The 27,802-nt window shown below is 28.2% G+C and overlaps 1 protein-coding gene across 2 annotated transcripts; it reads left to right on the top strand.

Moving 5' to 3' along the window:
• The first annotated feature begins 253 nt into the window (after positions 1–253).
• Positions 254–27,599, top strand: LOC136080852 (uncharacterized). Of its 2 annotated transcripts, XM_065798162.1 has the most exons (4): positions 7,936–8,208; positions 8,316–8,507; positions 10,591–10,736; positions 24,245–27,599. In XM_065798162.1, the coding sequence occupies exons 3-4, from the start codon at positions 10,688–10,690 to the stop codon at positions 26,872–26,874; spliced, it is 2,679 nt and encodes an 892-aa protein (XP_065654234.1). In that variant the 5' UTR covers positions 7,936–8,208; positions 8,316–8,507; positions 10,591–10,687; the 3' UTR covers positions 26,875–27,599. The 2 variants fall into 2 exon arrangements, with proteins under 2 accessions (XP_065654235.1, XP_065654234.1); XM_065798163.1 differs by lacking the exons at positions 7,936–8,208; positions 8,316–8,507 and adding an exon at positions 254–365.
• The last annotated feature ends 203 nt before the right edge of the window (positions 27,600–27,802 follow it).

Raw genomic sequence — 27,802 nt, 5'->3', positions numbered from 1 at the left:
AAAATATCAAAAAAAAAAAAAAAAAAACTACAAAAACTAAAAGGATTTAAAAGTTTGAATACAAATGCATTGTATCATTTATGAAATATTATTAACTAAAAAGTATATTTGTCAGGAATTAAAAAGATGCCAAAAAAAAAAAAATAGCATGGCGCTTAAACGATGAAATGCTTTTTAAGTAGACATAATATAAATTATGAATCAACTTCACGATTCTTGAAGTTGTATAGTTACTTAACTAAATAATGAATAAAAAATATTCTATTTTATATTTTTCCAATTTGAGAACTTTAGGAAGATGAGAACTTTTTTTTTCATGTTTTTAACATTTTAAATAAATAAAAAAAACGTCTTTGCAGTAAGAGGTACGTCCGTTTTTTATCTCTTTAATAATTATTAAAATTTTAATGTTATTTCATTAATATAGGTCATACTAAATATGTTAAATATGCCCCAAATCTCAATTCAATTATTAACTTAAATCAGCCATTGATTACTTAATTAAAGACTTAACAATGTCACAGTGTCACAAAATGACTTTTAGTTTGAACCTCTTTTCCCGAGTAAAACCTTTGGGGGTATGACAGTACAAGTATGTAGAAGTACATTAGAGTTGGTTTTTGAAATCTTTCATTATCGTCCGTGAAAGAAAAATTGATTTGAAAATTTTGACTTTTTGGTTTATTGACAAGATAATTAATGACATGAAATAAAACATTTTTTTACATAAAAACTGTAAATTTTTGTCACAAAAGTGTATTTATATTAATTTGATGTTAGAATGTACCGTGACGTCAAGTGGTTTTGTAATTAAAGTGCGTTTATATTTTATAATTCTTTTTAATATAATTGTACAGTTTTTTGTGTAATTACTAATGTGTTTATATGGTTGATGGGAAATTAATTGTACATATGTTTATGTGGGTGTTAATAGTAGTTTTTGAGGTATATGATTTAGTATAAATTATAATAAAAATTTTGTAAGAGACAAATTCACGTTGAAAACATCTTGATTTAATGTTTAAGTAAGAGTTCCTAGGCCCTTTATTAATTTTAAAATTCCGGGAACCTGCGAGCAGTTTTTTTGTGCCTTTTAAGCAAAATACAAACGCAAAACTATTTAAAACTATTAAAATATTTTAACTATTTTATACACTATTTAAAATGCTAAATCATGCAAAAACTCATGATGACAACAGAAAAACTGTCTGCTTCCTCTGTTTGAAAAAAGCTAACAGGCAACTGACTGACTTTATGTTTAAACGCTGTTAAGAAGTTTTTTGTCAAGCATCAACTTTGAAGATCATAGTGTCCCAATTGGTATCTATGAAAACTGTTGAGAATGTCTTAGAAAAAGAAACAATGGTGAAGATGTTCAACTTTCCTCACTGCTTAACTACCAAAAATAAAGATTTGTCCTGCAACAAGAGAATTACCACTTGATTTCATGATTTATTTTGTGGGAAAAGCTAAGTTTGGAACCCCTCAACCGATTGGAACAAGAAACACAACCAGTCAGCCAAAAGAACTGCCAGTTGTTGAGAAACGTTGTTCAGCATGTTTTTACTTATTGGAAGGGGGAATCCACATAATCGTAAAAAAGGAATATTTCGACAGAACTTGCTTAAAGTTGTAGCAAAAGACAAAAAAGTAGCTGAAAGTATAGCTGCTTTTGTGATACATAACAAGGCTCCTTCATTCCATGGCACTCTGCGTCTTAGTCAAGGAATAGGAAGAAATCTTCCAGTTACTCCAGGTAAAAAATATTTTCTTTTTGCGATATATGCTTAATATGGTTTTATTTAAGTGACTCTTTTATTACAACAAAAAAACTTTATAATATAAGAAACTGTGTTATTTTGATGTAAACTTTTCTTCTCGGGCCATTAAGCCAAAGAAAACATTTTCCAGCAGCTGCATCCACCTTGACTGCTCAACAACTTCAACAAGACTGAGCTTTCAAACAAAGGCCTGAACAAGCTTGTTTCAACACTTAACAAAGTAGTTCCCCAGCGAGTAGTTAAAAAAAACTTCAGGAAAAAGTTTGAGTTTCTTAGAAATGAGCATCTTTCTGACTTATTTGTCACCTCAGAAACTTCAGACATACAAAAGTCTTAGCCAAGAATCCAAACATTTATTTATGTACTGCAAAGATGTTGAAGCTCTGATCAGAGTAGAGATGCAAAAAAACGTGCTTTTTTGCTATCATGTATTTTTCACCCAAAAAAACGTGTTATTTTGGGGTTTTTTGTTTTTTGTTTTACTTTTATTGATCCTTTTAGTGTTTTTGTTTACTAACTTTTTGTTTTCAACTTTTATAAAATGTTTCCAACTTAGCTAAAATGTTTCTATTTTGATTTGTTTGAGTATTTTAGATTCTATAATAGATTATATTAAAATTAATCTATTTTAATTAAAGCCTGAACAGAATTCACAAAAGAGTTAAATTACTGATTTTTTTGTTGCTAAAATGGTTAACAAATTATATGTTCTTTTCTGAAATTAAATGTTAAAAATTTAATTTATTTGCAATTGCAGAAATAAAATTAAAAAATCAAAGCATAAAATAAGCATAGAATAAGATAATAAAATTAAAAAAAAACACATTAAAACTATGCAAAAATTACACAATACTTGTAAATTTTGCAACGCAATGTTATTTCATTTATAAATTAAAAAACTTCATTTATAAATTAAAAAAGTTTTTATTCGTTCTTCAAATTAAAAAACTTGTTTTCATTCATTCTGTTAAAACAATTGTTTTTAATGTTAAGGAAAAATTGCTTTGAACTCAAAAAACATATCTGCAGAAAAAAATAAACAAAAAAAAAGACAAATTTTAACTTTATGATGTCTCTGTATTTTATAAGAAAAATGTTTCTTTAAATAACTTTTTCAATTTATTTTAGCTTTATTATAAGTAAGTCATTGAAGAACAATTATTAATGTTATTTGATAAATATTTGAAGAACTTGTAAAACAAGACAGATAAATGGTATGTCAAATAGGAGGATGACAAAGTCTTTTAATAAATATCAACTAAAACATATTTTTTTGGTAACATTTATTTGAGTTTTTAAGTTAAATAGCTGAAAAAAAACAAAAAAATAAAACAAACAAAAAAAAAAAAAAAAAAAAAAAAACCTTTGGTTTTTTGAGCAGTGGTAAAATAGCAAACATGGTATTTAAACTACAAAAATAGTTTTTATATTACTAATTTCTGTTAAGTTCTTTAATAAAATTGACTATAAAAAAAATTTGGGAAACTTTTTTGAGGATCTGCTACATTAAGAACTTTAAAGGCAATACTAATAAAATCATATGTTAAATAAAAGAATGAAAACTCTCCTTTAATAAATATCACCTAAAAATTTTTTTTCTTCAATTATTTCGGTATTTAAAATAAGAAAAAGAGTAATTTAAAAACAACAACAACAACAAAAAAAAACAAAAAAACAAAGCAGTTGATTTTTTTTGCAAAATAACGACTCAAATCTTTAAATCAGAGGTCCTCAATCAAATGAACTTATCAAAGTGGAAATTGATAGAGTTGAAGGGTTCCTGAAAGTGTCTCTAGGGATTTTTGACTTAAAACCAAATGGTTCTCCCTCGACTAAGAAACATTTCTTCAAAGACTCAGGAGTGAAGCATCAATTTCTGGTGGCTATCGCAGAAAATCTCTCCAAAAGTTATGACAATGAAAAAATGAGCCTTGAGAGATTTGTGTTGTCATGTGACATGAAGCTTTGTTGATGACGATTTGCAGTCTTACTCAAGTACGTACCCTTATACCTGGTGTGACATTGAGTCAAAGAATCTTCATCAGAGTGGTAAGCTCCAAACATTTGGCTCCATTCAAACTGATTGTACAAGCTTCTAAGCAGCAGATGCCAAAAAAAACAACGAAAGACTTTCACAATGTTGTGCATGAGGCAGTTGCTTATTTACCCGAAGGAACACTTATCTTGGACATTATTCCATTCATGGAACTTCACTTGCTTCTTGGTGTTGTTAACAACCTCTTCAAGAGTCTGTGCCTGCAGCGGAAAAATGCACCAGAGTAGCCGAAAATGACGAACATTCGACAACAAGCTTTTCACAGAGGGCAATTTGCAGGCAATGAGTGCAGAAAGCTTTTACAAAATGTTGACTTGCTTCAAAAGCTTGCGGAAAAGCATGCTTGCTTTTTAGCATTTCGATTCATTGATATACACTGAAAGAAAGTTTAATACAGTTGTTCATGCGTCCTATGGAAATGTTCTTCAGGAATACTTTCGCATCTTGATTGAAAAATTCAAGGATTCCTACCTTAACCTACCTTAAACACGATTGTCACTCCCAAAGCGCATGCTGTCTTTTTTCATGTGACATAGTTTATTGATTGCAACAACCACTCACATGGCATCTATTCAGAGCAAGCAACAGATTTTTAAGAACTATATTTAATAAGAATAATCCTTTTTTTTAAATTGCTTGATCTGTTCAGCTAATTTTTTTAAATTTTCTGAAGAAATTGAATGCTTTTTCGTTTGTTATTGTTTCTAAGTTGTAAGTACACTGCTTATTTATAGAATATGTTAGAACAAGTTTCGAATATTTTTAACAGAAAATGTAGCTCTTTATTTCAGAACAATAAAAATCAAAACTTTCGAACCAATTTTTCTTTCACAGACAATAATAAAAGATTTCAAAACTAACTCTAATGTACTCCTACACAGGCTCGTGGGAACAAAAGTTATAATTTTTAATTTTTTTTATTTTGTTATTTAGGTGCCCCAAGAAGACCTAACGTTTTTGTCACAGAGCACCGCGTAAGCGCATATAATTAGGAAGTTCACGCTTCCTTCCTTACTGTAACGTGAATATATGTCCAGAGTTCGTTTCAAACTTGGATATCCTGCTTCTATAGCAAGCGCTCTAACCACTGCGCCACGACCGCAATAATAATATTGGGTGGGGGAGGGGTGAATTGAGGGAGAGGGGGAAGTTCTGGATTAAGGGACACCGGTAATGTTTTAAGGACTTTTTTTTTTAAGTCATTTTTCAGTCAATTTTTTCAAATAAATTTATTTGAAAAATAATTTTTTTTTTTTTTGGGGGGGGGGGGGAGAGCATATGCCCTTGCTGACGCCCAGTTGCTACGGGTCTACTACATAATTGCACTATAATACCCCTAAAAGTTTTTATCGGGAAAAGAAGTTCGAATCAAAAGTCGTTTTGTGACACTGTGTTATCTAAATTGAGCGTCACGTTTAAAAACATCCTTAGCAACTTCTGCCAATTATATATATAAATATATATATATATATATATATATATATATATATATATATATATATATATATATATATATATATATTTATATATATATATATATATATATATATATATATATATGTATATATATGTATATATATATATATATATATATATATATATATATATATATATATATATATATATATATATATATATATATATATATATATATATATATATACACATATCAGGTGGGCTGTGTTTTAAACACTGTACAGCCTTATTCTTTTAATTTGGTCTGTGGCAAGTGGAAAAGGTTTGGATTAATTTTACATAGTAAAGGGAATTATGAAGCGAGATCTATGTTTTTAAGTTTTGCAACATAGATTGCATACTTCGTAGTAACTGTCTGATACCAATACTTAATAATGTTTTATATTAACAGTTTATATTTGGGCAAGCATGTTGAATTTGTTTCAAATTTTTATAATCTCATTTTGATAAATATGACATAATGGAAAACAGTCCAAACCAGGTAAAGAACCATGAATATAAAGTTGCAGCATATATGTATGATATATATTTTAGTCGTTTATATATAGTGCAATTTTTTGTATATTACATCATATTACAGTACTATATATACATTCCCACAAGAATTAGTATTAGGATCAATACTTTTTTGTTTTAATTTTCATTAATAATCTGCCAGATCAATTCAAAAACTCCATCAAACTTTAAGTTAATGACAGTAAATTAGTATGAATAAAAAATTCTATCGACTCAATAAGTATCGCCAAAATGATATAAATAATGTAAAGACAAAGACATAGTCATAAGCATCTATTTAGTTAAGAGCATCTATGTGGCAATCATAGTTATGAGCATCTATCCGGCTCACAAAGTTTAATTATGAAAAATGAACGATTTTGAATATTAAAAAAAATCTAAATACCGCTTTTTTAATGTCTTAAGTAGATTGCAAGTATAAAATAAAACGAAGTATAAAAGAAGCTATTGTGGTAGGCGTGAAAATATTAAAATACTTTGTAATTTATGTTGATTCCACACCTAATGCATTGCACACAGATCTACTTTTTTCTTCTAAGATAAAATTATACACTATGATGCTAAATGTGTAGTATGATAATAAACTTTTTTCAGAGAAATTTTCATTGTAATTTATTTAATTAGAAATTTCTGGTTAGAGAAACAAAAATTTTGATTATAAATAGAGGGAAGGGTGGGGGTAATCTGAGCTTATTTTTACCTATTTCTGAGCAAAAATTTATATAGAAAAACAATTTTTTTCTTAAAACTATGATTAGACAAAGCTGCGTTATCTGTTTTTATTAAAAACCTGATATAATTATATCTTTAATAATCAGTTAAAGAAATCCATAGCAACATGGCTCCAGAAAAATGAATCCAGAAACATAGTCAAACTTCTAATTTATATTAGTTTCCAATTTAAAAGTATTTACAGTTGTATAAGCATTAGTTTGCCTAGTAAGCTGATAATTAAAATTTAGAGAGCTGTTTTAACAACCAATAAAATACAGAAAAGAAAAACTTCTACCTAAATTCTTTCTTTAGAAAAACTATCAAATGTTGATTAGACCCACATTACCCCTCAGACTCACATTACCCCACCCTACCCTACCTATACTCAGAAATTATATTACTTATTTTAGAAGTTTCTGGTTAGAAAAACAAAATTTATTTATAAAATTTAATAAAAAAAAAAAATTATTTAATTAGAAATTTCTGAAACAAAATTTTTGAGTACAGTTACTACCTATACTCAGAAATTTTGTTTCTGTAATCAGAAATTTCTAAATAAATAATATAACATTTAAGATCTTAGATATTATCAATTTATTATTATTAGAAAAAAAGAAAGATTTACTGAAGTTTTTGCAAATAAAAAATTATTTAAAATTTCATCTCCTATTTTTTCCACAACCAAATACAGGCTGGTCAAATATAAAGTTTATAAAATAATTTTAATCAACGTTAGTTAAAGTTATTTAACAACAAACAAAAAAATTATAAAATACTTACACACTTATGTAGTCGTGACAGAAAATGTCATAGAATCCACTTTAAACTAAACTATATAAAACGTCATTTTAAAGGGGTTAATTTTAGAGATAAGCCGATTCCAAAAACTGCTCAATCCGATTTCGATTCCGATTCTTTGTTGTGATTTCAAATCTTTACCGATTCCGATTCTTTTGCGATTAAAATTATTTTAATTACGCTAATTGTATTAATGCACTCAAAATGATAACTAAAAACTTAATTAAAAACGCGTTGTTAATTTAATACTTAAACAAATCATAATTACGAAACAATCTGCAACGGTTCTATTAGTACAGGTTGTTAAGAACTTAATAAATAATATAATTGTAATACGCATATTGCATGTTGTATAGAAATTATTATCAATAAGTAAAAAATTATATAGTCATCAGTAATAATATAAAAGATCAGATCACAGAATGCTATAATAATAGTATTTAGATGTACACCTAACATTTGAACTCGCTCTAAACTTCAAAACTTTTTCGGTCGCAAATAAGCTCTACAGTACTAGATAACCGCTCCAAACATACTGTAGATAGAGACATCGTTTGATTTTTTTGTGCTAATTTTTTCATATTTCTTACCTAGGATTTCCTCCAGTATTCAAGCATGTTTTTGTTACTTGCGAACAGAAGTTTTTCAAGTACTTTGTCTCCCATTATGTGGAGTGTAAATCTAAAACTTACTACAGAACTTGTGTTAATCAGTTATATAATGACCAGACAAAACCTGGCGCAGGTGTGCATTCTTGATTTTCAGCAACTGTAATTTCAAGATTTTTTTGATGAACTTGCTGTAAGCTTGACATCTTCAAAAGCTTTTAGCGCAGGAACAAGAGGAACTAAACTAGGAACAAATTGCGTATGAGTCTTCATAAAACCACTAATTTTTCCCCACTCCACCCCCACCCCTATAGCGTTATGTAATTTATTTCAACCCCTAATTTTTTTTTTTACTTTTATTCATAGCACTTTATTTCGTCATTAAAAAAAGAAGCCGTGTTACATAAAAAAGAATACATTGCCGTGTTACATAAAAAAGAATACATTGCCGTGTTACATAAATAAAGTCTACATGACCAGGGCTAAAAGAAGACAATAATTCTATTATCGCTACGCCCCGACGTGCTTTTATCAGCAAGCATATATAACCACTAAAAGGTAAACATGCATAATAAAGATAGTTAAAGATAAAAAAAAAAAAAATATTAAAAAGAATTTAATTCATTAACAAATATTTTAAACTCAGTTTTATTTGCAGATGACACGAACTTATTTTACTTTAATGGAGATAATGGAGATATAAACCTTTTATTTAAAATAGTAAACAAGAAGCTTTTAAATCTAGCAGAATGTTTAAGGCAAACAAATTGTCCTTAAATATAAATATAACTAAATATGCATTTTTTTCATAGACTTTACGATAAAGAAAATATTCCATTAAAACTTTCTGATCTTTGTATTGGCAACTCTAAATTAATTAGAGAGTCATCATTAAAATTTTTAGGAGTGATACTTGACAAAAATACGACATGGAGAGAACACATAAGAACGATAGAAGATAAAATTTTAAAAAACCTTAATCAAATTCTTATATTTATGTATAAATTTCATAATAAGATAACTCCTATAATATTTAGTACACTTTTTAATAAAATTAATCACGTGTACCCTACAAGATTTTTAAATTACAGTTATGAGCAACCTAAAATGCATTATTTGGTAACCAAACTTTTTATTGCTATTAGAGGTCCTAAATTATGGAATATTTCATTAAATAACGAGTGGAAAATAGTTCTTTTCTTTCTCTATTCAAACAAAAACTGAGGCGAAAACTTATTATTGACGATATAAAACTTATGAATTTGAGGAAATCATTCATATAAATAAGAAATAAAAGTGGACCCAGAATTGACCCTTGGGGAACACTGCAAGTTATAGTCATGTAATCAGATTTTCCTTCTTCATGTGATGTAATATGTATTGTTTTCTATTGCTCAGATAACTTATGAGCCATTCTAAATATGTGCTTTCAATACCATAACTTTCGAGTTTTTTTATAAGAATGGAGTGGTATACTGTTTCAAAAGCTTTGCTAAGATCTATAAAAACTGAGAGGATAAACTTTTTTTATGTCAAATGCATTAAATACATTGGGAACAGTATTAATAATGGCAAGGCCAGTTAAATTAAATTGTTTATTATATACTATTTATACTTAAAAAAGTCAAAATTCGATTATTTATAATTTGCTCTAAAATTTTAGAGAAAATAGCAGGGCCGACGACAACGGTGGGGCCAGGGGACAAGTGCCCCCCCCTCCACCACCACCCCAACACTTTTTTTTTTTTTGATTCAGAAGACTTTTTTTAAGAATTGAGGGTTTTACCCCCCCCCCCCCTCCTTCACTTCGAAAGCCGCGTCGTCGGCCCTAAGGAGAATTGAAATTGGTCAGAATTTTCAGGATTAAAAATGTCTCCTGATTTGAAAATGGGTATGACCATCGCAGTTTTAAGCTACAAAAACACAACTACCTTTTAAGTGTAAATTTTTATTCTGTTCAATAGTTAAAATAAATTTTTTGCTACAACAATACTTATATATATATATATATATATATATATATATATATATATATATATATATATATATATATATATATATATATATATATATATATATATATATATATATATATATGTATGTATAATAAAATAATAAACCATAAACCAAAATTACAATGGTTAAATATCGTATTAGTAGTTAAAAAAAAAACAGTATTTATAACTTTCAAAGTTGTTATTGTCAATTATTTACAGTTAAATTGCTCATTTTTGTCTTCAAAATATTATATTAAAAGTCATTATTGTTTTTAAATATTATTATCAATTCGACCGATCGAATCATCAATCGAATATTGATAATTGATTCAACTTTTTTTAACGACTAAATTGTTTTTGAGAAAATGTAAAAATAAAATAAAATAAAATAAATCTTTACATCTTTTAAATACTTAAATTAAATAACTTTCAGTTTTATTATTTTTTTAAATGATAAATTTTTAAAGTTTAATACAATAGGAGTACTTTTAAAATTAAAATTAGTAATTGAATAAAATCAAACAAATAAATACTTTAAAAAAATTATTTTGTGTAGAGCTAGACTCAAGTTTGAAATTTATTTTAGTTATAAGTTTTAAGTATGTATATTTAAAAAGTGATAATGTCGATTAAACTGTTCATAGATTTTGTTTGCCATCATCTTCATCGTCAACATCGTCAACGTCATCTTCATCGTCAACAACGTCAACGTCATCGTCATCGTCATCGTCAACAAACTTCATGGCGAGTAAAATGCTACTTACTTTTTTACTTTTTATAAATTTCCAAGGTAAAATATTTATAAATAAAATATATTTGTTATTATGAATTACATAATTACTAATAATATTTTTTACTTTTTATAAATTTCCGAGGTAAAATATTTATAAATAAAATATATTTGTTATTATGAATTACATAATTACTAATAATATTTTTTACTTTTTATAAATTTCCGAGGTAAAATATTTATAAATAAAATATATTTGTTATTATGAATTACATAATTACTAATAATATTTTTTACTTTTTATAAATTTCCAAGGTAAAATATTTATAAATAAAATATATTTGTTATTATGAATTACATAATTACTAATATTATTTTTTTTTTTCAGAATGTTTAAGAAATCTTAACTTCTACGTCAAAAAGATTTAATAAAAGTTAAAAAAAACTTTTTTATTTTATTTTAATTAAATTATTACTTTAAAAAAAAAATAGCTAAAAAAATGCAATTTTTTGTAATATTGAATTTACTGTTCGTTTAAAAAACATGCTTCTCAAGCATCTCAGTTTTTATCTAACTAACAATTTTAATCTAACTCAATTTTAGTTCTGGTTATGGCAATATCTCAATATGAGATTCAGCTGCATATTTTATGGGTCAAACACAATTTACGTCATTTAATTACAATTTACGTCATTTAATTACGAATTTAATTCACAAATTACGTCACGCAATTTTTTGCCATCTTAGACAATCTTTCTCCCATTTAAATTCCCCAAAAAATGAACATTTATCGAAATGTTAACTTTGTAAATTTACAAAAAAATATGTTTAATTAATATTAATCATAATTTCAGTCAAACCAACATCATTATTTTTTAATTTTTGTAATAATTTACTAAAAAAAGCTTACTCTTTTATGGTCTCTACATCTTCGTCTGCCTCTTTTCATTATCAGACCAATAAAGTAAAAGAGGCAGGCTTCTGTTTTGTCGTTACCTTCTTCAACTTGCTTAGTTTTTCGGTTTGGTATTTCAATGTCTTTGTATTCCCAAACAATTGTTAAATCATTTTGTGTTGCATTTTTACTTTTATCTAATAGTAAAAGCATTTCGCTTGCGAAGTTGAGTTTCTTTGCTATTGCTTTGTTACTACTTTCAATTATTCTTGAAATAATGGGATTACTTGCTTCCGAAAGTTTATTAAGCATAACTCCGTTTGTCAAAACTCTGCTCATTTTTTTTAGAATCTCTAAATTTCCTATACTCTTTGCTTCTTTTTGCAACAGTTTCTTCAAATAAAACTCCACAAAATTCATACAACCCTGTCAGAATAATATTTGGACTTGAACTGCTGTGGACCAGCAGTTTATGTTCTGAAACTGACATGAAAGCCAAATTATTAAAAGCAACATGCCTTTGAAATTTGCTTTGCAGTAAGCTTCAAATGTTGAAAAAATGATCTTTATATTTGAGTTTATGACGCTCAATATAATTCGTTACTTCGTGGAGAAGTAATGAATTCATTCAATGTTATCCCTATTATACTCGCTGTTTATCTGAAACTTTGAAATGCTTTTTGCTAGATATTACTGTCATTAGTTGTACTGTTATCACCTGCTTTTAGTATTTAAGCGAGAAAACTCAAACGGTTTTGAAATTTGATTTGAACGCGTTATTTTGATCGGAAGCCATTATTGATCTTGAACTCGAATTTTCCAATTCTTGATATCAACTCGATAAGCAATATAAAGTATGGATTCAAAATAATGAATCCACGCATGTAAACTTGAAAGACCTAGCTAAAGACGGCTCTTATTACCAGTTTTTCTTTTTTACGAAGTTTAGAGTTTATTTTCCAAATAGAAATTGTACGTTCGCCAAAATACATCAATGTATTCTCTAAAAAAGACTATCGGACTACATCGTCATCATCGGAACAAATGTTGTTGCAAACATGTGCTTATCATAGTTGCTATTATCCAAATGCTTTTATACAATTTGTATAGATACACCGTCTAAACCCCATTTCCCAATTATGAATAATGTTTTGCCTAAAGGTTTTCTTATTTCATATTGTACTTGATTTTATTGGAGTAATCGATAAATAAAATTATTCAACAGATCTTGCAAAGGTGTTTTTGATGTTGGTTCTAAAACCATTAAATAAAATCTTTTTGACGTAGAAGTTAAGATATCATAAACATTCGGCCAAAAAAAGAAAAAATAACTTAATGAATAATTAAAAAAAATCCAATTATAACTTTTGTACTTTTTTAATGAACTACAAAAAATGAGGTCTTTTAAATCCATGAAGCGTTTCTGTTAGTAAACATAAATAACAAACTTTTTTATTTTTAGATAATATAATAAAAGCAGTATAGCCCTTTTTTCTTTTTTAAGTTCATTTTATGTTTTGAAAAATTTTGAATTACGACCACTTTTTTGACGTTCACCACTGGGCACTGGAACGAAAAAAGAAAAACTTTTCTTACACTATACGGGTTTTGCTTTATGTGCGTGGGCTGAAGCTTGATGGAAAGTAGGAAAATTAGGCAAAAATTTTATCAGCATAAGGTTTTACATGAGACTTCAAAGTTAGTGCAGCCGTTATGCAGTGGTTAGAGTTCTAAGAGGTTCGAGGTTCAACGTCAGCTTTAGCTCAATAAGCAATATTGTTAAGGAAGAAGGCGTGAACTTCCTAGTTAAATGTACTTCCGATGTACTCTGTGATAAGATTGTAAAGATTTCTTGGAGCACCTTAATAACCCTCTAAAACAATATGTTGTATATATATATATATATATATATATATATATATATATATATATATATATATATATAATATGTTGTATATATATATATATATATATATATATATATATATATATATATAGATATATATATATATATATAAATAAGTTTTATTTTGCTGTGAGCATATATTCAGCAAGAGTGCTCGATGAATGATATCAGTGCTATATAATTGATTTTTTGACGAGATTAAATAAAAAAGCTACATGATTTTTACTACTAAAAGTTTCATGCGTTTAGCAATCATCAGGTAAAAAATTTTTTACCTGACATATTTATATATATATATATATATATAAATATGTACATATAATGCTACAAAACATGAAACTAATTTTTTATTCATAAAAATTTTTTTCTTGCTTTTACTATGGCAAATTCAATTATTTTTTGAAGTTACTATGGCAACTTCAAAAATTATATTTTTAACATCATACTTTTAATTGTCATTAAACAAAGAAAATGCAAATGACCATTTAACATTGAGGAGCAGAGATCATTATTAACGCTTGTTATTTTTGAAAATACTTGCTCTGCACGACAATTGGAAATGGGAAGGGTTAGAAAAAAGGTTGAAAAAAGTATTAAAAGTCCTTGTTAACATCCTAGTGCCGATATGTTCTTCTCATTTGCCGTGAACTTAGAAAACTAGACAATTTTATTATGGATTTGTATGTCTAAGTCTAAAGGATATATAGTGCACAAGGATTAGGCAAAAGCAATACTGACAGGTATTATTGTGGTCGGAAAACAAGTTAGAAAACCAAACATTCTTATTAAGCACATTTTCAACTTTTTTATAATAATAAGTGTTTAATTCTAAATTCATCACTGCCACTTAGAACCACTTCATTTTCTGTATTTTCACCAACTTCATTAATTTAAAAAAAAGTTTCACGAACTTATGTCTCATATTTCAAAAGAGATTGAAGTAATCACATAACAAGAGCTAAATCTGCACTATTATCCTGAACTTTGATACAAATATCATCAAATTATAACATAGTTCTGTATCAAGGCTTCTTCATAAAAAGCAATAACCAAATGTTTTATTTTCTCTAAAAGTGTAGTGACTATTATGTGTCTGATGTTTTTCATCTTTATCAAGAACAATTAATTGAGGGTCTCAAGGGTATGACTGTAATTTGTATTCCAAATTTGAATGAAATGGCTTATACTTAACCCTTTGTCTCACTCAGGCTTTTGATGGAAATTTTCCTACCATTTCTGCACTGCCTACAAGACCAAAACAAACTATCAGCAATATGTGAGCTAAAAAAGCTTCTTATTTTTCAGTTGTGCTTGCAGCCCGTTGTACTTTCTAGACGTCTTAGATGCATTTTCATACGACTTACCACGAGCATTGTTAACGTTTACGCCAAGCTCTTGTAATCTTTTCTTGACTGTATCTATCATAGCCTTTCCATTTTGTCCGCAAGAAGACTCAACCCAATTAATCTTTTTTCCACAACAGCTTTTTTGCTCACATATCGAATGATTATTGCAATTAAGTCAAAGTGTGCAGTGTCAGGTAATAAACCAACAATCAATGAAAAGTATTTAGTTTTAAACGCTTCGCTACCAATGGATTGGAGAATTTCCTCATAAATTTTCAATAAAACAAATGAAACATCTCCTCTGCCCTGGTTTCCTCAATTTTTTTAGTGTTTAGTAATTTTTGAAGGGATGGAAAATAAATAAAAAGACTCTTTCAAATTTTACCTTTTTTTAACTTAAAAAAAAAATATTTAAAAAAGTAGCACCTTAAATATGCGATTGTCACTTTTTTGCATTTTTCAAAATCTTCGTCTGCAACATTTTGATCAGGGTTTTTTATCTATATCTAGAAAATCTAGTAGGTTTGCGCTTCTTTATAATCCTTTCGCAATCCTGGATCAGGTTGAATATTGAAAAACTGAACTAAATCAAGAGTATAACTGTGCAGTTATTTTTTTGTTTGTTTTAGTTTTCACTTAAAAAGATACTCAAGCAACAAAAGTTATTAAATTTAAACTCATAACGTAACATATATTATGTTTATAGCATAAGTTATGCTTTTTCCGCCTTTTCATCAATTAAAAAAAATCTATATTACATTCAAAAGTTAATAGTAAAAGTATACATATGACGTGATATAGAGGCCCTAACAAATCCATAACTACAGTGGCATATATATTTCAAAAATTGCGTGCCCCTACTAGGAATCTAGAGCCGGGAGCAGCTCCACTGCGCCCGAGTCAATCCAGCGTTGCCTCCTATGCATTTTGGTATCGAGGAAAAGTTCTTTCATTATGTGGGATCTCTTGCAAACTTATGCCACAAATTTGTGCTTTTTGTTTGCAATAATTTTAAACAGAAAAAAAATTTTCGTTAGAAAAAGTTTTTGGTTGACCACTGTGTTGTTTCTTAACCATTTGACATCTTTTCTTCAGAACAGAAGATATCTTTTTTACAAATTTTTATTCCTCAGTTCGCATTTATCAAATTTCTGATGGTTTTGATTTCGGTTCAAAGCTCTTTCGTAATTGATCTTCCTGATCAAACTTTATTGCGCCAAGTTCTTTCACGAACAGACTTTATGGATTTTTTGGTACAAACCATTCTTTTTCTCTATGGTCTTTTTTTATTTTTATCACCGAGCTACATTTTCACGTATTTACAAAAACCGTAATATTTAAATATCTATAGTTAACAAACTATTTATTTAAAAAAATATAAAAATAAATAGATAACAATTCGTTGTCTTTTAAAGAAAAATTTAAAGAACCAAAATTTAAGGAAAGATTGAGATCAAGTGAATAAGAAAAAATAAATAAGATATTATCATTTGCTTAAAACTTAAAAATTTAATCCAAGATTTAAAAATAAAAAGTAAATAAATTAATATAAACCATAGAAATAACATAAATAAATTAGTACACTTCATAGAAATAATGTAAATAAATTAGCAAACGCCATAGAGGTAATACCATAATTAAAAAAAAAAAAAAAAAAATGTTGATTCACTCGGTGACATAATTTTTGTATTAATTATTTTTTGTATTTCAGTTTTAATTAAAAAAAACATTTAAAATCGGATATATTAAAATTCATACGTAAAAATGCCTGTTTTGATTCATTTTTAAACTGCTCTATACTAGCTTTATATGTGTTAACAATTTTGGGAAACATTTTCCACAAGTAGGGTCCACGATAAAGAACTGAATATGAAGTTAGTTTTGAATTATATTTTGGGACAACAAAGTTGTTATTTGAAAATTTTGTTGGATATTTATGAACTATTTTGTCAAAATAGGATTGAAATATTTTAGGAGATGATCCTATATTTATTTTATACAAAAACATTAAACTTGGTTTAAGTTGATTTTATATATATTTAATGCTCCAAGTTTAAGCAGAAAAGGCTCACAAGGTACAGTTCTATCAGCTCCGAAAATTATTCTGCACGCATATTTTTGTTTACTGTACAATTTTTTTAATTTTGTATGGTTTGTACTTACACATGCAATATTGCAATAAATTAAATAACTATGAATAAAAAAGAAATATAAACTTTTTAAAGAACCATTGTTTAAAAATGGTTTAGTCCTATATATTATTGCTAAATTTTTTGATATTTTATTTTCAACAGTTTTTATATGTAAACTCCAACGTAAATGTTTATCTAAGATTACGCCTAGAAAGTTTATTGAGTTTTCTCTTTTAATATTAGTGTTATTGATTATTAAATTAGACAATTTGATGGGAATTCTTTTTGATTTATTCACTTTCTGAAAATAAATAAATTTGGTTTTATCCACATTTAGAGAAAGTTTATTACTTATAAACCACTCGTTACTTTTCGACAACTGTTCGTTTGTTGTTTCAAATAGTGTAATCTGTGGGAATAAAAAGATTGGAGTCATCTGCAAAAAGAATACAATTTAATAGATCTGTTGCTAAATTTAAATCATTAATGTACTCTAGGAACAACAGTGGTCTATTTGATGGAATTCTCCAGTTTGGTGGAAGTCTCCAGTTTCCTTAAAACTTTTAATGGTGCGATTGACCGACTTGTAGCCACATCTGTGATATTTTAAACGATTAACGATTTCAGTTGTTGTGAACTTTGTTTTATAGAGATCAAAAATCTCTTCTCTTTTCTAATTTCTAACTCTGATTTTTTTTATCATTATGAATGTTTTAAAAAAAGGTTATACGTATTTTTGACAGCTCACACCCATTGGCAGAAGAAAAAAATTACTCTGACAAGTTCAAGAAAAACCCTTTGGTGGGAGCATTTTTGGCACTTTCCTGATCTCAAAACTATAAAAACTAAAGTCATCCATCCCCATCCGTGGAAGAAATTTCATTTTTAAATTTTTGTTTTATAAAAAACAGCAAATGACAGCATTAAAAGTTTTTGGCATTTTTACAGCAGCAGTAACCTTAAATTTTCAAATTGTAAACAATTTAAAACATATAATCTGGTTAGAGGAACTAATTAAAATCTGCTAATAATTTCATTTTTACTAAATCTGAGAATGAGCAATTGTTAATGATTTACATTGCTCTTTTGTTAAGTTAACTTTAGAAATTTAATATAAAATTTTGCGATCGTCAATTGAATATTGTTTGTAACTTCCATGCTGTAAGTTAACGAAGATTAAAAAATAATTTTTAATTTTGAATCTATATAATTTTTACCAAATCCAGGAAACAGCAATTATCATTTTAAATTTATGCTGTTACTCAAATTTTAAACTGTGTACTTATAAAATCTACATTTCAAAATTGTTTTAGAAAAAAAGAATAATTTCTTTAGTTTCTAAACCTAAATTAAAGCAAAAGAATGCTAAATCAAGCCAAATCGCACAATGACTGCAGAAAAACCGTCTGTTTTTTCTGCATGAGAAAGAGCTAAAGGTATTGTGTTATTTTTTTCTTTTTCTTTAATACTTTGATTTATTTATAAAACATTTATTTCTTCATTTGAGTATTTAACACAAAATTCTTTTGATATACATTATCTGATGAGCTTTATGTAATGTTTTCAAAGTTCTCACAAAATCTATGATGGATGATGTGTTGAGCATACTTTCATCAAATCTTGATTTTTCTGACAACAGAGTGCCGAATCACCATAGTAAAGAAGAAGAATGGAGCAAAATTCAATTAACCACCTCTTTTTGACTCCACATCTGTCAAAGTTCGACCTTTAACAAGAGAAAACAACTGTGACTGCCTAATCTGCCAGATTGGTCGAATAAAAGTTTTGAAAAGCACCCAATTGAAGATTAAGAAAAATTGGAAACAGGCCAAACTCAAAGAAGATACTCAGACTGTCTCTCCATTATTGGAGTAGGCTCTCACATAACTGTAACACATTCACATTTCGAGAAAATATGAGACAACTCGCCATCACGGATTCTAAAGTCTCTGAGCAAATTGCATCCACTATTGTTGCACCCAAAGAATCCTCTCCACATAGGACAATCAGACTCGTGCAGCTGGTGGTCACCCCCTACCACTAACTAAAGGTAATTTTAGTATCTTTCAATTACTGAAACATAAAATAGACTTTTAGCAAAGTCAACTGAGCGAGAGTTGCTTTTTGCTAGAGTTAAAAAAATTTAATGGGATTACTATGAATGTAATACAATCAAGACAATAATATGATGTAATGATAACTTTCAGTTTCATCAAGAGCAATAAGACTCTTTAGTGATGGTCCTATCTTGAGTACTCAGGATCTTGTGCAAGTGCAAGTCAACACAGGCCTGTCAAACACAAAAATTAAGAAGCTTGCTTCAGCCATCCATCACGTGTCCAAGGGTCAAATTTTGGGGTCTAGCTTCCATGAAAAATTTTGTGATGCAGGAAAACAACTCAAAGATCATTTCATCCAAGCAAAAATTGAGGCCAGTAATGATAAGTTACAGAAACGCCTACAAATTGCAAAGATCTCGCAGATCTCCTCAATGATATTTTGTTGAAAATCTAGTCATCCCACATTGTGAAGCTTGGCCTTGATGGTGGTTGTGGTTTCTTAAAAGTAAGTTTGGGCATTCAAGAGGCAGAGCATAGCATGTAGACAGGGTTACCACCAAGCAAAAAAACGTTAGCCACACTAACTACCAGGGACAGTGGAGTCAAGAAGCAGCTGCCAGTTGCAATTGCTGAGGATGTGTCTGAAAATTACAATAATATTTAAAAGATCCTCAATCTTCTTGGAATCAAGAAAGTTGACTTTATTCTCTCAGCAGATTTGAAGTTAGCCAAAATTGTTTGCGTCCTTCATTCACATGCCAGCTCTCACCCTTGCACATGGTGTGATGCCTCTAACAAGAGTTTAGCCTAATGTGGCACCCCTCGAACATTTAACTCTTTGAGTGGATGCTTTGTCGATTTCAATGCAAGTGGTCAGGTTTTGAAGAAGGCTAAGCTACTCAAAAACGTTGTCAACTTGCCACTTCTAAATGTACCAGACAGCACACTTGCCTTAGACGACATTCCACCAATGGAACTCCACTTTCTTCTGGGTGTTGTAAACCATTTTTATAACATTCTAAGGGAGTCTTGGCCAAAAGTCTCAGCTCGGGTAAATTATCTGAGCAGGCATTAGAGACTTTGCACCACAACTTCAAATTACACTAGAGTAGATACAAAAGGCAAATTGATCACCCCAAGTATTGGAAGTGGCTGCAAGCCTGTCAGGTTGACTACAACAGCAAAAGCTTGTAAGGAAGAGAAAAGTATGAACATTAGAAAATAGTGCACATTTTCTAATATAATACATAATAATATATAGTAGTATATAATAATACTTCAATGAGAAAAACTGCTTTTTTCACTCTTGGATAATTTTTTGAGTAAAAGCTGTTGTGCAAGGATCATTGATTAAACTATCAAAGATGCTGTTTTTCATTGTAGTTTCTTCTGATTTTGCAAATTATTTTACAGCAACTATTGAACATTTTTTGTTTTTGATTGCATTTTAATAGCATTTAAAAACTTGATTTGTTATATAATCTTTTGCAATTTTTTGTTAAACAGTTACCTTTTGTGTTTTTTATGCTTATTTAGAATAAAAAATATTTATAATAATGTAAAAATGCCAAAAAATATTAAATGCTGTCGTTTTCAATTTTTTAAGAATAAGCAAAAATGTAAACGCATTTTTCTTCTGCAGACGGTGATAGATGATTTCAGTTTTTATAGTTTTGAGATCAGTAAAGTGTCAAAATTGCTCTCACCAAAGGTTTTTTCTGGAGCTTGCCAGAGGAATTTTTTTCTTCTGCCAATGGGTGTGTAGGAAATTCACGCCTCCATCTTTATAAATAATGCATAAAATGGCCTGACTCAGACTTTGACTCCACGGACCTTCAATTCTGAAGTAAGAACTTCAACCACTACGCCACGGCTCCTATGGTATATTAATGTTCGTGCTATTATTGCTATATAATGCTATTATATAGAATATTTCATTCTTTTTGGTATTATAACCAAACTTTTTTTCTAATGAAGTGTAAAATTTAACAAGTAATAAATTGCGTTGTGTGCGGGTATGCGGATATGAAAATTTTCTATTCTGCAATAAATGTAATATATTTAACTGAGAGTACATTTCAATTTTTTTTATTAACAGTCTGTAATTGCCTACAAATCTGCTGCTAAAAAAAGCATGACATGACCAGCATGATAGCCGTAGCTTAAAACCGTAGTGTAAAACAAAACCAGTTCATTTGGCAGATAACATAAAATGTCTGCTACACTGAGACGATTCCAAACAAAGGTTGTCTAAAATTACTTTTTCTATACTGCACAAAGATATTATTATTTAAAAAAACATAAATGTGATAGAAATAAATTACGGTTTTTCTTATTATTTCTGTTATGAATAAAGGTGTGAACATAAAGTCCTCAAAAATATTTGAATTAAAAGGATATTTTGACTTTGTCAAAAGCATCTACTACATTTTCTCATTGCACTTTTGCCCCTATTTTTTTCTCCAAATGTATTTTAAGCTTCTATTTCACAATAAATATCCTTGGTTCTTCAACGTTGAATAAGTTTTCAGGAATAAATTTATATTTGTTCATGAAATATATAAATATATATAAGTTGATAGTGGGGTGAATTAAAAGTTAAATTTGTGGTCAAGCAAATGACGTATTTTCTTGTGTTCTCATTGAGATTTGCAAATTATTATGTCATTTTATCAAAAGATGTAACTTATAACCAAAACTCTCTACGGAAAATTGTAACCCATAATATTTGCAAGTTTTTGCGGACATAAATAAAGAAATTAAAAACTGTTTTTTTTTTTTTTTTTTTTAGTTTTTTTACCTCGCGCTGGCCCCATAAAATTTTCAAATAAACTTTTTATTTATAAATTGCATAATATACTGGGAAAAAAATTAAAAAACTTGATACTATTTTAACAAATTAATGTTTATGTTATTTAAAAGACATATACCTAAAATTATCATTGGAGGTTTATTTTCATGCTTTACGTTAGACCTGTAACCATTGCTGACACTTTTTACCGGTTTTTTTACCGGTACCAATCAATCAATGAAATCCAGATTTTTCTGGCGGTGGGTCTTCTGGTAAAAATGAAACTCTGATTTTTTTATAAAATAATTTATTGAAACAAAATAATAAGCAGCGTATTTTGATTAACCGCATAAGAAAAAAAAAAAGAGGGGTGGGGGTAATGGGGTGGGGGGGGGGTGGGGAGCTTACCCTACTCAATCTCTTTTAAATAATAAACAAACAATCGTAAAAATGTATTAAACAAAAATTACAAAAATCAACAGAAAATAATTAGCTAGTTGCGATTAGTAGCTTCATGGTCACCAAGCAGTTCTACAGCATTAACATGAGGAAACAAATCAGTGCTGCTATCTAGTTTAGTATCCATTTCGCAGAATCTGAAAACATTTACATCTTCTATGACAGGAAAATCTTTCAAAAGTTGAGCTGGTGTTTTCTGTTTAGCTTATTTGCTGTAGGCAGCTTTGGTCTTTAAGGAAAGCACAGTTTAGTTGTTTTCGAAAATGAGCAGCTCTTGCAGCTTATACTCAGAATTAACTCAACACACTATTTCCTGTACCAGCTTAACATCCCTCTCGCTGCAATCATTAACGACAGCCAAGTTTTTGACGTACGACTGGAAATCCAAATAATGAAAACCAATATTTCAGGAGCTAGCTGGTTAAATCATCCATTTGAACTTTTATCATCGCCTAAAATCTCAAACTAGCCATTAATCAGCAGTGATGAAGTCAATCAGTTATTGCCAAAATTTAGTAATAGTCAATTTATATTTAAACCTAATATTTATGTTTTATTTGAATACCTGTAACAGAGCAATACCTGGTTTCTCATTAGTCAGAAACTTGGGTGCATAGAAGGTAGCAATAAACTTGCCCATCCTGGTAATGAGAGCTGCATCCAGATCTATTTGCTTTTACACAGAACTTTTAAGAAGGAGAATTTTCAGAAAATAAATACCAATGGCCATGAATCTAAAATATTTCGGTGCAAATTATAGAGATTTGAAAGTGAAATATTGCTTTGGTGCCATTTTTAAAAATTCGATCGCATAAAAATTTTTCGATACATATTATAGGTGATAAAATGTTTCGGTGCCATTTTTAAAATTTCGATAATATATAGTTATTTTGATACAAATTATAGAGTTTCGGAAGTGAAAAAGTGTTTCGGTAAATTTTCCAAAATGTAAATATATTTCGACACAATTTTTAAAGTTTCGAAATCGAAAAATAATTTCGGAGCTATGTTTAGGATTCGACAATTAAAATATGTATTGATAGAATATCGTGAATTTTGTAAAGCGAAATTCATTTCGGTTCAAAACTTAAATGACTTAGTCATTAGAAATTTACCGAAACGAAATTAGAGTTTCGAAAAGTTTTTTTTTAAACTTTTCCAAAAGTGAACAATCCTTGTAACTATATTTAAAGTATAGAAAATGAAAGTTTTATTTTATTTAAATTAATTAAGGTTAAAACTAGTTATTTTAATAAAAAAATTTCCAATTTCTTATTTAAACTATTATAAAAGTTCCAGGAAAAAATATGTTTATTTCTTTGTCATATATTCAAGGTTATTAATTTAGTCTCAAATTGTTAGAAGACTATTTCTAATTCTTTCAACATAATATTTTCTGTATTTTAGCTCATTTTCATTATATTTGACGTATTTTCTATATGACTTAATTAATTTGGAAATTATTGCCACAGGTTTTAATCATATATTAACGATTAAAATAATAATTTCCTTCGCGATATTGCTTTCTTTATTAGAAATTTTCTTAATAGTTTATAAGTTTTTGGTTATCTTGTTTTTAAGGATATCAACCCTATTTATAAAAACAAACAAACGAAAAGAACCTTTCACTCGAAATAATAGGCCGCTTCATAAAGATAAAATTATATAGAAAAACTTTTGTCAAAAGTTGATGTAAAAGATCTACTTCGCAACCGCCCCTCCTAGTATTAGTTATAATAAAGTTTAATAAAAATAATAGTGTAATAGCTTACTTTTTTTTCTTCTTTTTTTACTTATTTTTACTTTTATGACGCAATGAGTGTTAATAAAATAGTTTTGCTTAGGACAGGCAGTCAATTCATTTTAAGAATTATTATATTTTTAAAAATAATGTATTATATTTGTTATATTATATTATGTTTATAAAACAATGTATTTTTTTATAAACATATGCATATACATATAAACTTACTAATAGGATATTTGGCAAATGATCAGTTTCCTCTAAAAGCATATTGGAACATTCCAAATCTAATGTGGAACATTGATACATCAGAGTTCCTGTGTCAGTTGAACAGTTTTCCATTGTGCTGCAGCTGCAGCAGTACTTGCTTTTTGTATAAGACATGCTGCATTGACATTATTTGGAACAAAAATAACCCACTGCCATTATTTGACTATATGGATAAAATTGTAAATACATCAAAAACTTTTAAAGACGCAGTGTGTGAAAGTTTAGCATTTATTGGTTTGAACCAAGGTCACTTTAGTACGAGTTATATGATGGTTCACTCGTGTTTAAAAGAAGCAAATATTGAAGATAAAAATCAGTGTACCAACATAAGTACTCAAGACTTGTTTCAAAATATTCCAGTCATAGGATCTGATAAAATACTTTATAGAAATGCTGCATGTGCAAAATGTAATTTTGTAAGCTATCAACAGGTTAATTTGACGATAAAATGTTCAGGAATAATATCTGGTAAGGAATTAAGAACAACCATGAACCCAGAAAGTAAAAATAAATGGCTAAATATTTTAGAAGAGTATGAAGGTTGTTCTATTGATATAGAGAAAAATGAATACATTGAAAAATATGTACTACCATGCGAATTAGAGGACATACAAAATGACTTTGTAAATAATTGTTCAATTGGAAATCCTTATTACAATTTATGCAATTCATATTCGGGAAAACTTAATATATACAATAAGATTTACAAAAATTATGACTGTTATAGATGTGCTAATAGTAATCTGGGAAATCTAAATGAAGATGATTTTATATGCCGACAACCGCCTATTATCGGTGCCAGTGACTGGGAAGAAATGAATTGGGCTGTTTTAATTAATATCAACGATAAAGCGAAAGTAAAAAAGTCATATAAATCCAACTCTTATGGTATCGAATGCAACGATGGTTATTTCTTCGATACCTTTACTGATAAATGTGAAATAAGAGAAAATAAAAACGATAAATCATATTTATCTGAATCATTCGGATTAAAGTGTAACTGGAATAGTTATTTGCACAATACTGACACTGAAAGTTTTAACGACTGCTTATTTTCACAACAACCTACTTTATTTGTGTTTGTAAATGAAACTACCAATTTAACTGCAGTAAACGAAATGTTTTTGGAAACAATAAATTCCTCCCTCGTTATTTCTTCGAGTAAACTAAGAAAAGCAAACAAAATTATTTTTAAAACAAACGAGGTTTTTACATACGTAAAACTACAATCTTTTCAAAAACATCAATCGATCATTTTCAGTTATGCAACTTCGGTGTTAATTTCGTCCGTAAAAAATCAAGAAATTACCGAAATGTATGGATTTGATTTAACCAGAAGTTATAAAAACAAAAGAATTTGTGCGCAACCAGAAACTATCGAAGTTTTTGATAAAAACTATTCTGCATCATCTTTCAACTCCGTTTATTCTAATATAACTGGTGAGGAGGTAGTACTCTGGATTGATATTGCACCGTCTGGAATAGAAAAAAAATATATCAGCTTCTGCAAACTTTTTCATTTACAACAACAGTGCTCTTACAATATAATCATAAATTACACTATAGAATCCAATCAAACCATTGTCTACAACTATAACGGTAAACGTTTTTCTTACCTCCCAAATGAATACATTCCACTTGCAAATGGTGTTGGAATATGTAAAGAAAGTGACAACAATATTGCTTTGAAATGGAAAACTAAAGTTTTGAACGTTGCGAATATTGTATCAAAAATTGCAACATCAGCAAGTGTACTTTGTTATTTAGCTATCATAATTGTTTACACTTACTTTCAAGAACTTAGAACATGGTCAAGTTTGACGTCAACAACATTATGTATAAACTTGTTTTTTGCTGATTTTACATTTTTAATTACAACACAAATCTACAAAAATAGATTATGGTGCGAAGTACTCTCTATACTCTTACATTGGTTTCTATTGGTAGCATACCATAGTCTTCTTATCTTAGCGCTTGACGTGGCTACTACGTTTAGTTCTTTTAGTCATCAGTTTTCAAAACGCAAAAAGTTAATTCAATACTTTATCGTTATTTATGTTATACCATCAATATATTTGTTCATAAATGTTATTTTGGAAAAAGCTGGTATCGCGTATATTGGCTATGGAGATGGAATTTGCTGGATTCGAGGATTTTATGCGAAGCTTTTCTCTTTTATAATTCCAATCGTAGTTATTATTTTAACATCGTTAATATGTTTGTTATTTACCGTTTATAAAATCACATTGTCAGAGAAAAAAAGCAACAAAGTGTTTGGGGAAGGAAGAACATCCCGAGTTGATGTTGCGAGGATAGCTTTAAAACTTACATTAATACTTGGAGTAATTGAGCTACTTGGTTTTGTTCAAATAAGTAAAGCATCGTTGTCAGAAAGAGAAGAGTCCTTTAATACCGTTGTTGCAGTTATATACATTCTTTTTAGATCTGCAAAAGGAATATTGTTATTTGTTGCTTATATTTGCACCCAAAAAGTTAAAAAAATAATTAATAAATCTATTCCTTGCATTCAAAATAAATGCAAAGGTACTAACTCAAGGATAGAAAAATTTTCTTCAACAACTTTTAGCTCTTAATGTATCTTAATGTATCTTAATGTTTAATTTGAGTATCTTAATGTATTACAGTATCTTAATGTTTAATTTACAGTATCTTACAGTATCTTATCTTACAGTATCTTACAGTATCTTACAGTATCTTACAGTATCTTACAGTATCTTACAGTATCTTAATGTTTAATTTGAACATTTTCTAATTCTAAAAGTTACTTACTTCATAAAAATAAATACTTACTACATAAAAATAAATACTACAGAAAAATAAATACTACAGAAAAATAAATACGGCAGAAAAATAAATACGGCAGAAAAATAAATACTACACAAAAATAAAACAACGAGAAAAAATGTCAAAACAAGGAGAGAGAAAAATAAAACAACAAAAAAGAACAAAAAAGAGTTTATAAAATAATTTTTTTTTGTTTAAAGTTTTAGAAAAGTTTTTTATATTTATTTACTTTTTTGTAATGATAAATACAATTCTAATTTTACAACTCATGCAGAAATTTTTTATTTAAAAGTTTTTTTCGTATCCTCTCGAAGCGTTATAAATTGATGCGTTATAAATTGATGCGTTATATATCTCGATGCATATAAATTGATACTTTAAACATATTTGTAATGTGTTAGTAAACTATTTTGAAGGAATTTATAACGGCCCGAATATATGGCCATTTTTTAAAATTATATTTCATGCCTTACTGCTTTGGCTTATTGTAAATAAAATAATCAAGTCTCATAAATATCGTGTTTCATTTGGTATTTTAACCGTATTTGAAAGACATCTTCAGGATTCTACAGTTATTTTTTACTTAACCAAGTTTTTGTTTGCTTGTTATTTCATTTAAAACAGCATTCCCGTATAAAAAATATATAATATATTATTACATAATAATATCTTATTACATAATAATATATTATTACATAATAATATCTAAGTCATATT

This window comes from Hydra vulgaris, chromosome 05 (genome assembly GCF_038396675.1).
Source record: "Hydra vulgaris chromosome 05, alternate assembly HydraT2T_AEP".
Lineage (NCBI taxonomy): Eukaryota > Metazoa > Cnidaria > Hydrozoa > Anthoathecata > Hydridae > Hydra > Hydra vulgaris.
Note: the sequence above shows the minus strand (reverse complement) of the source record. Positions and strands in the feature narration are given on the sequence as shown.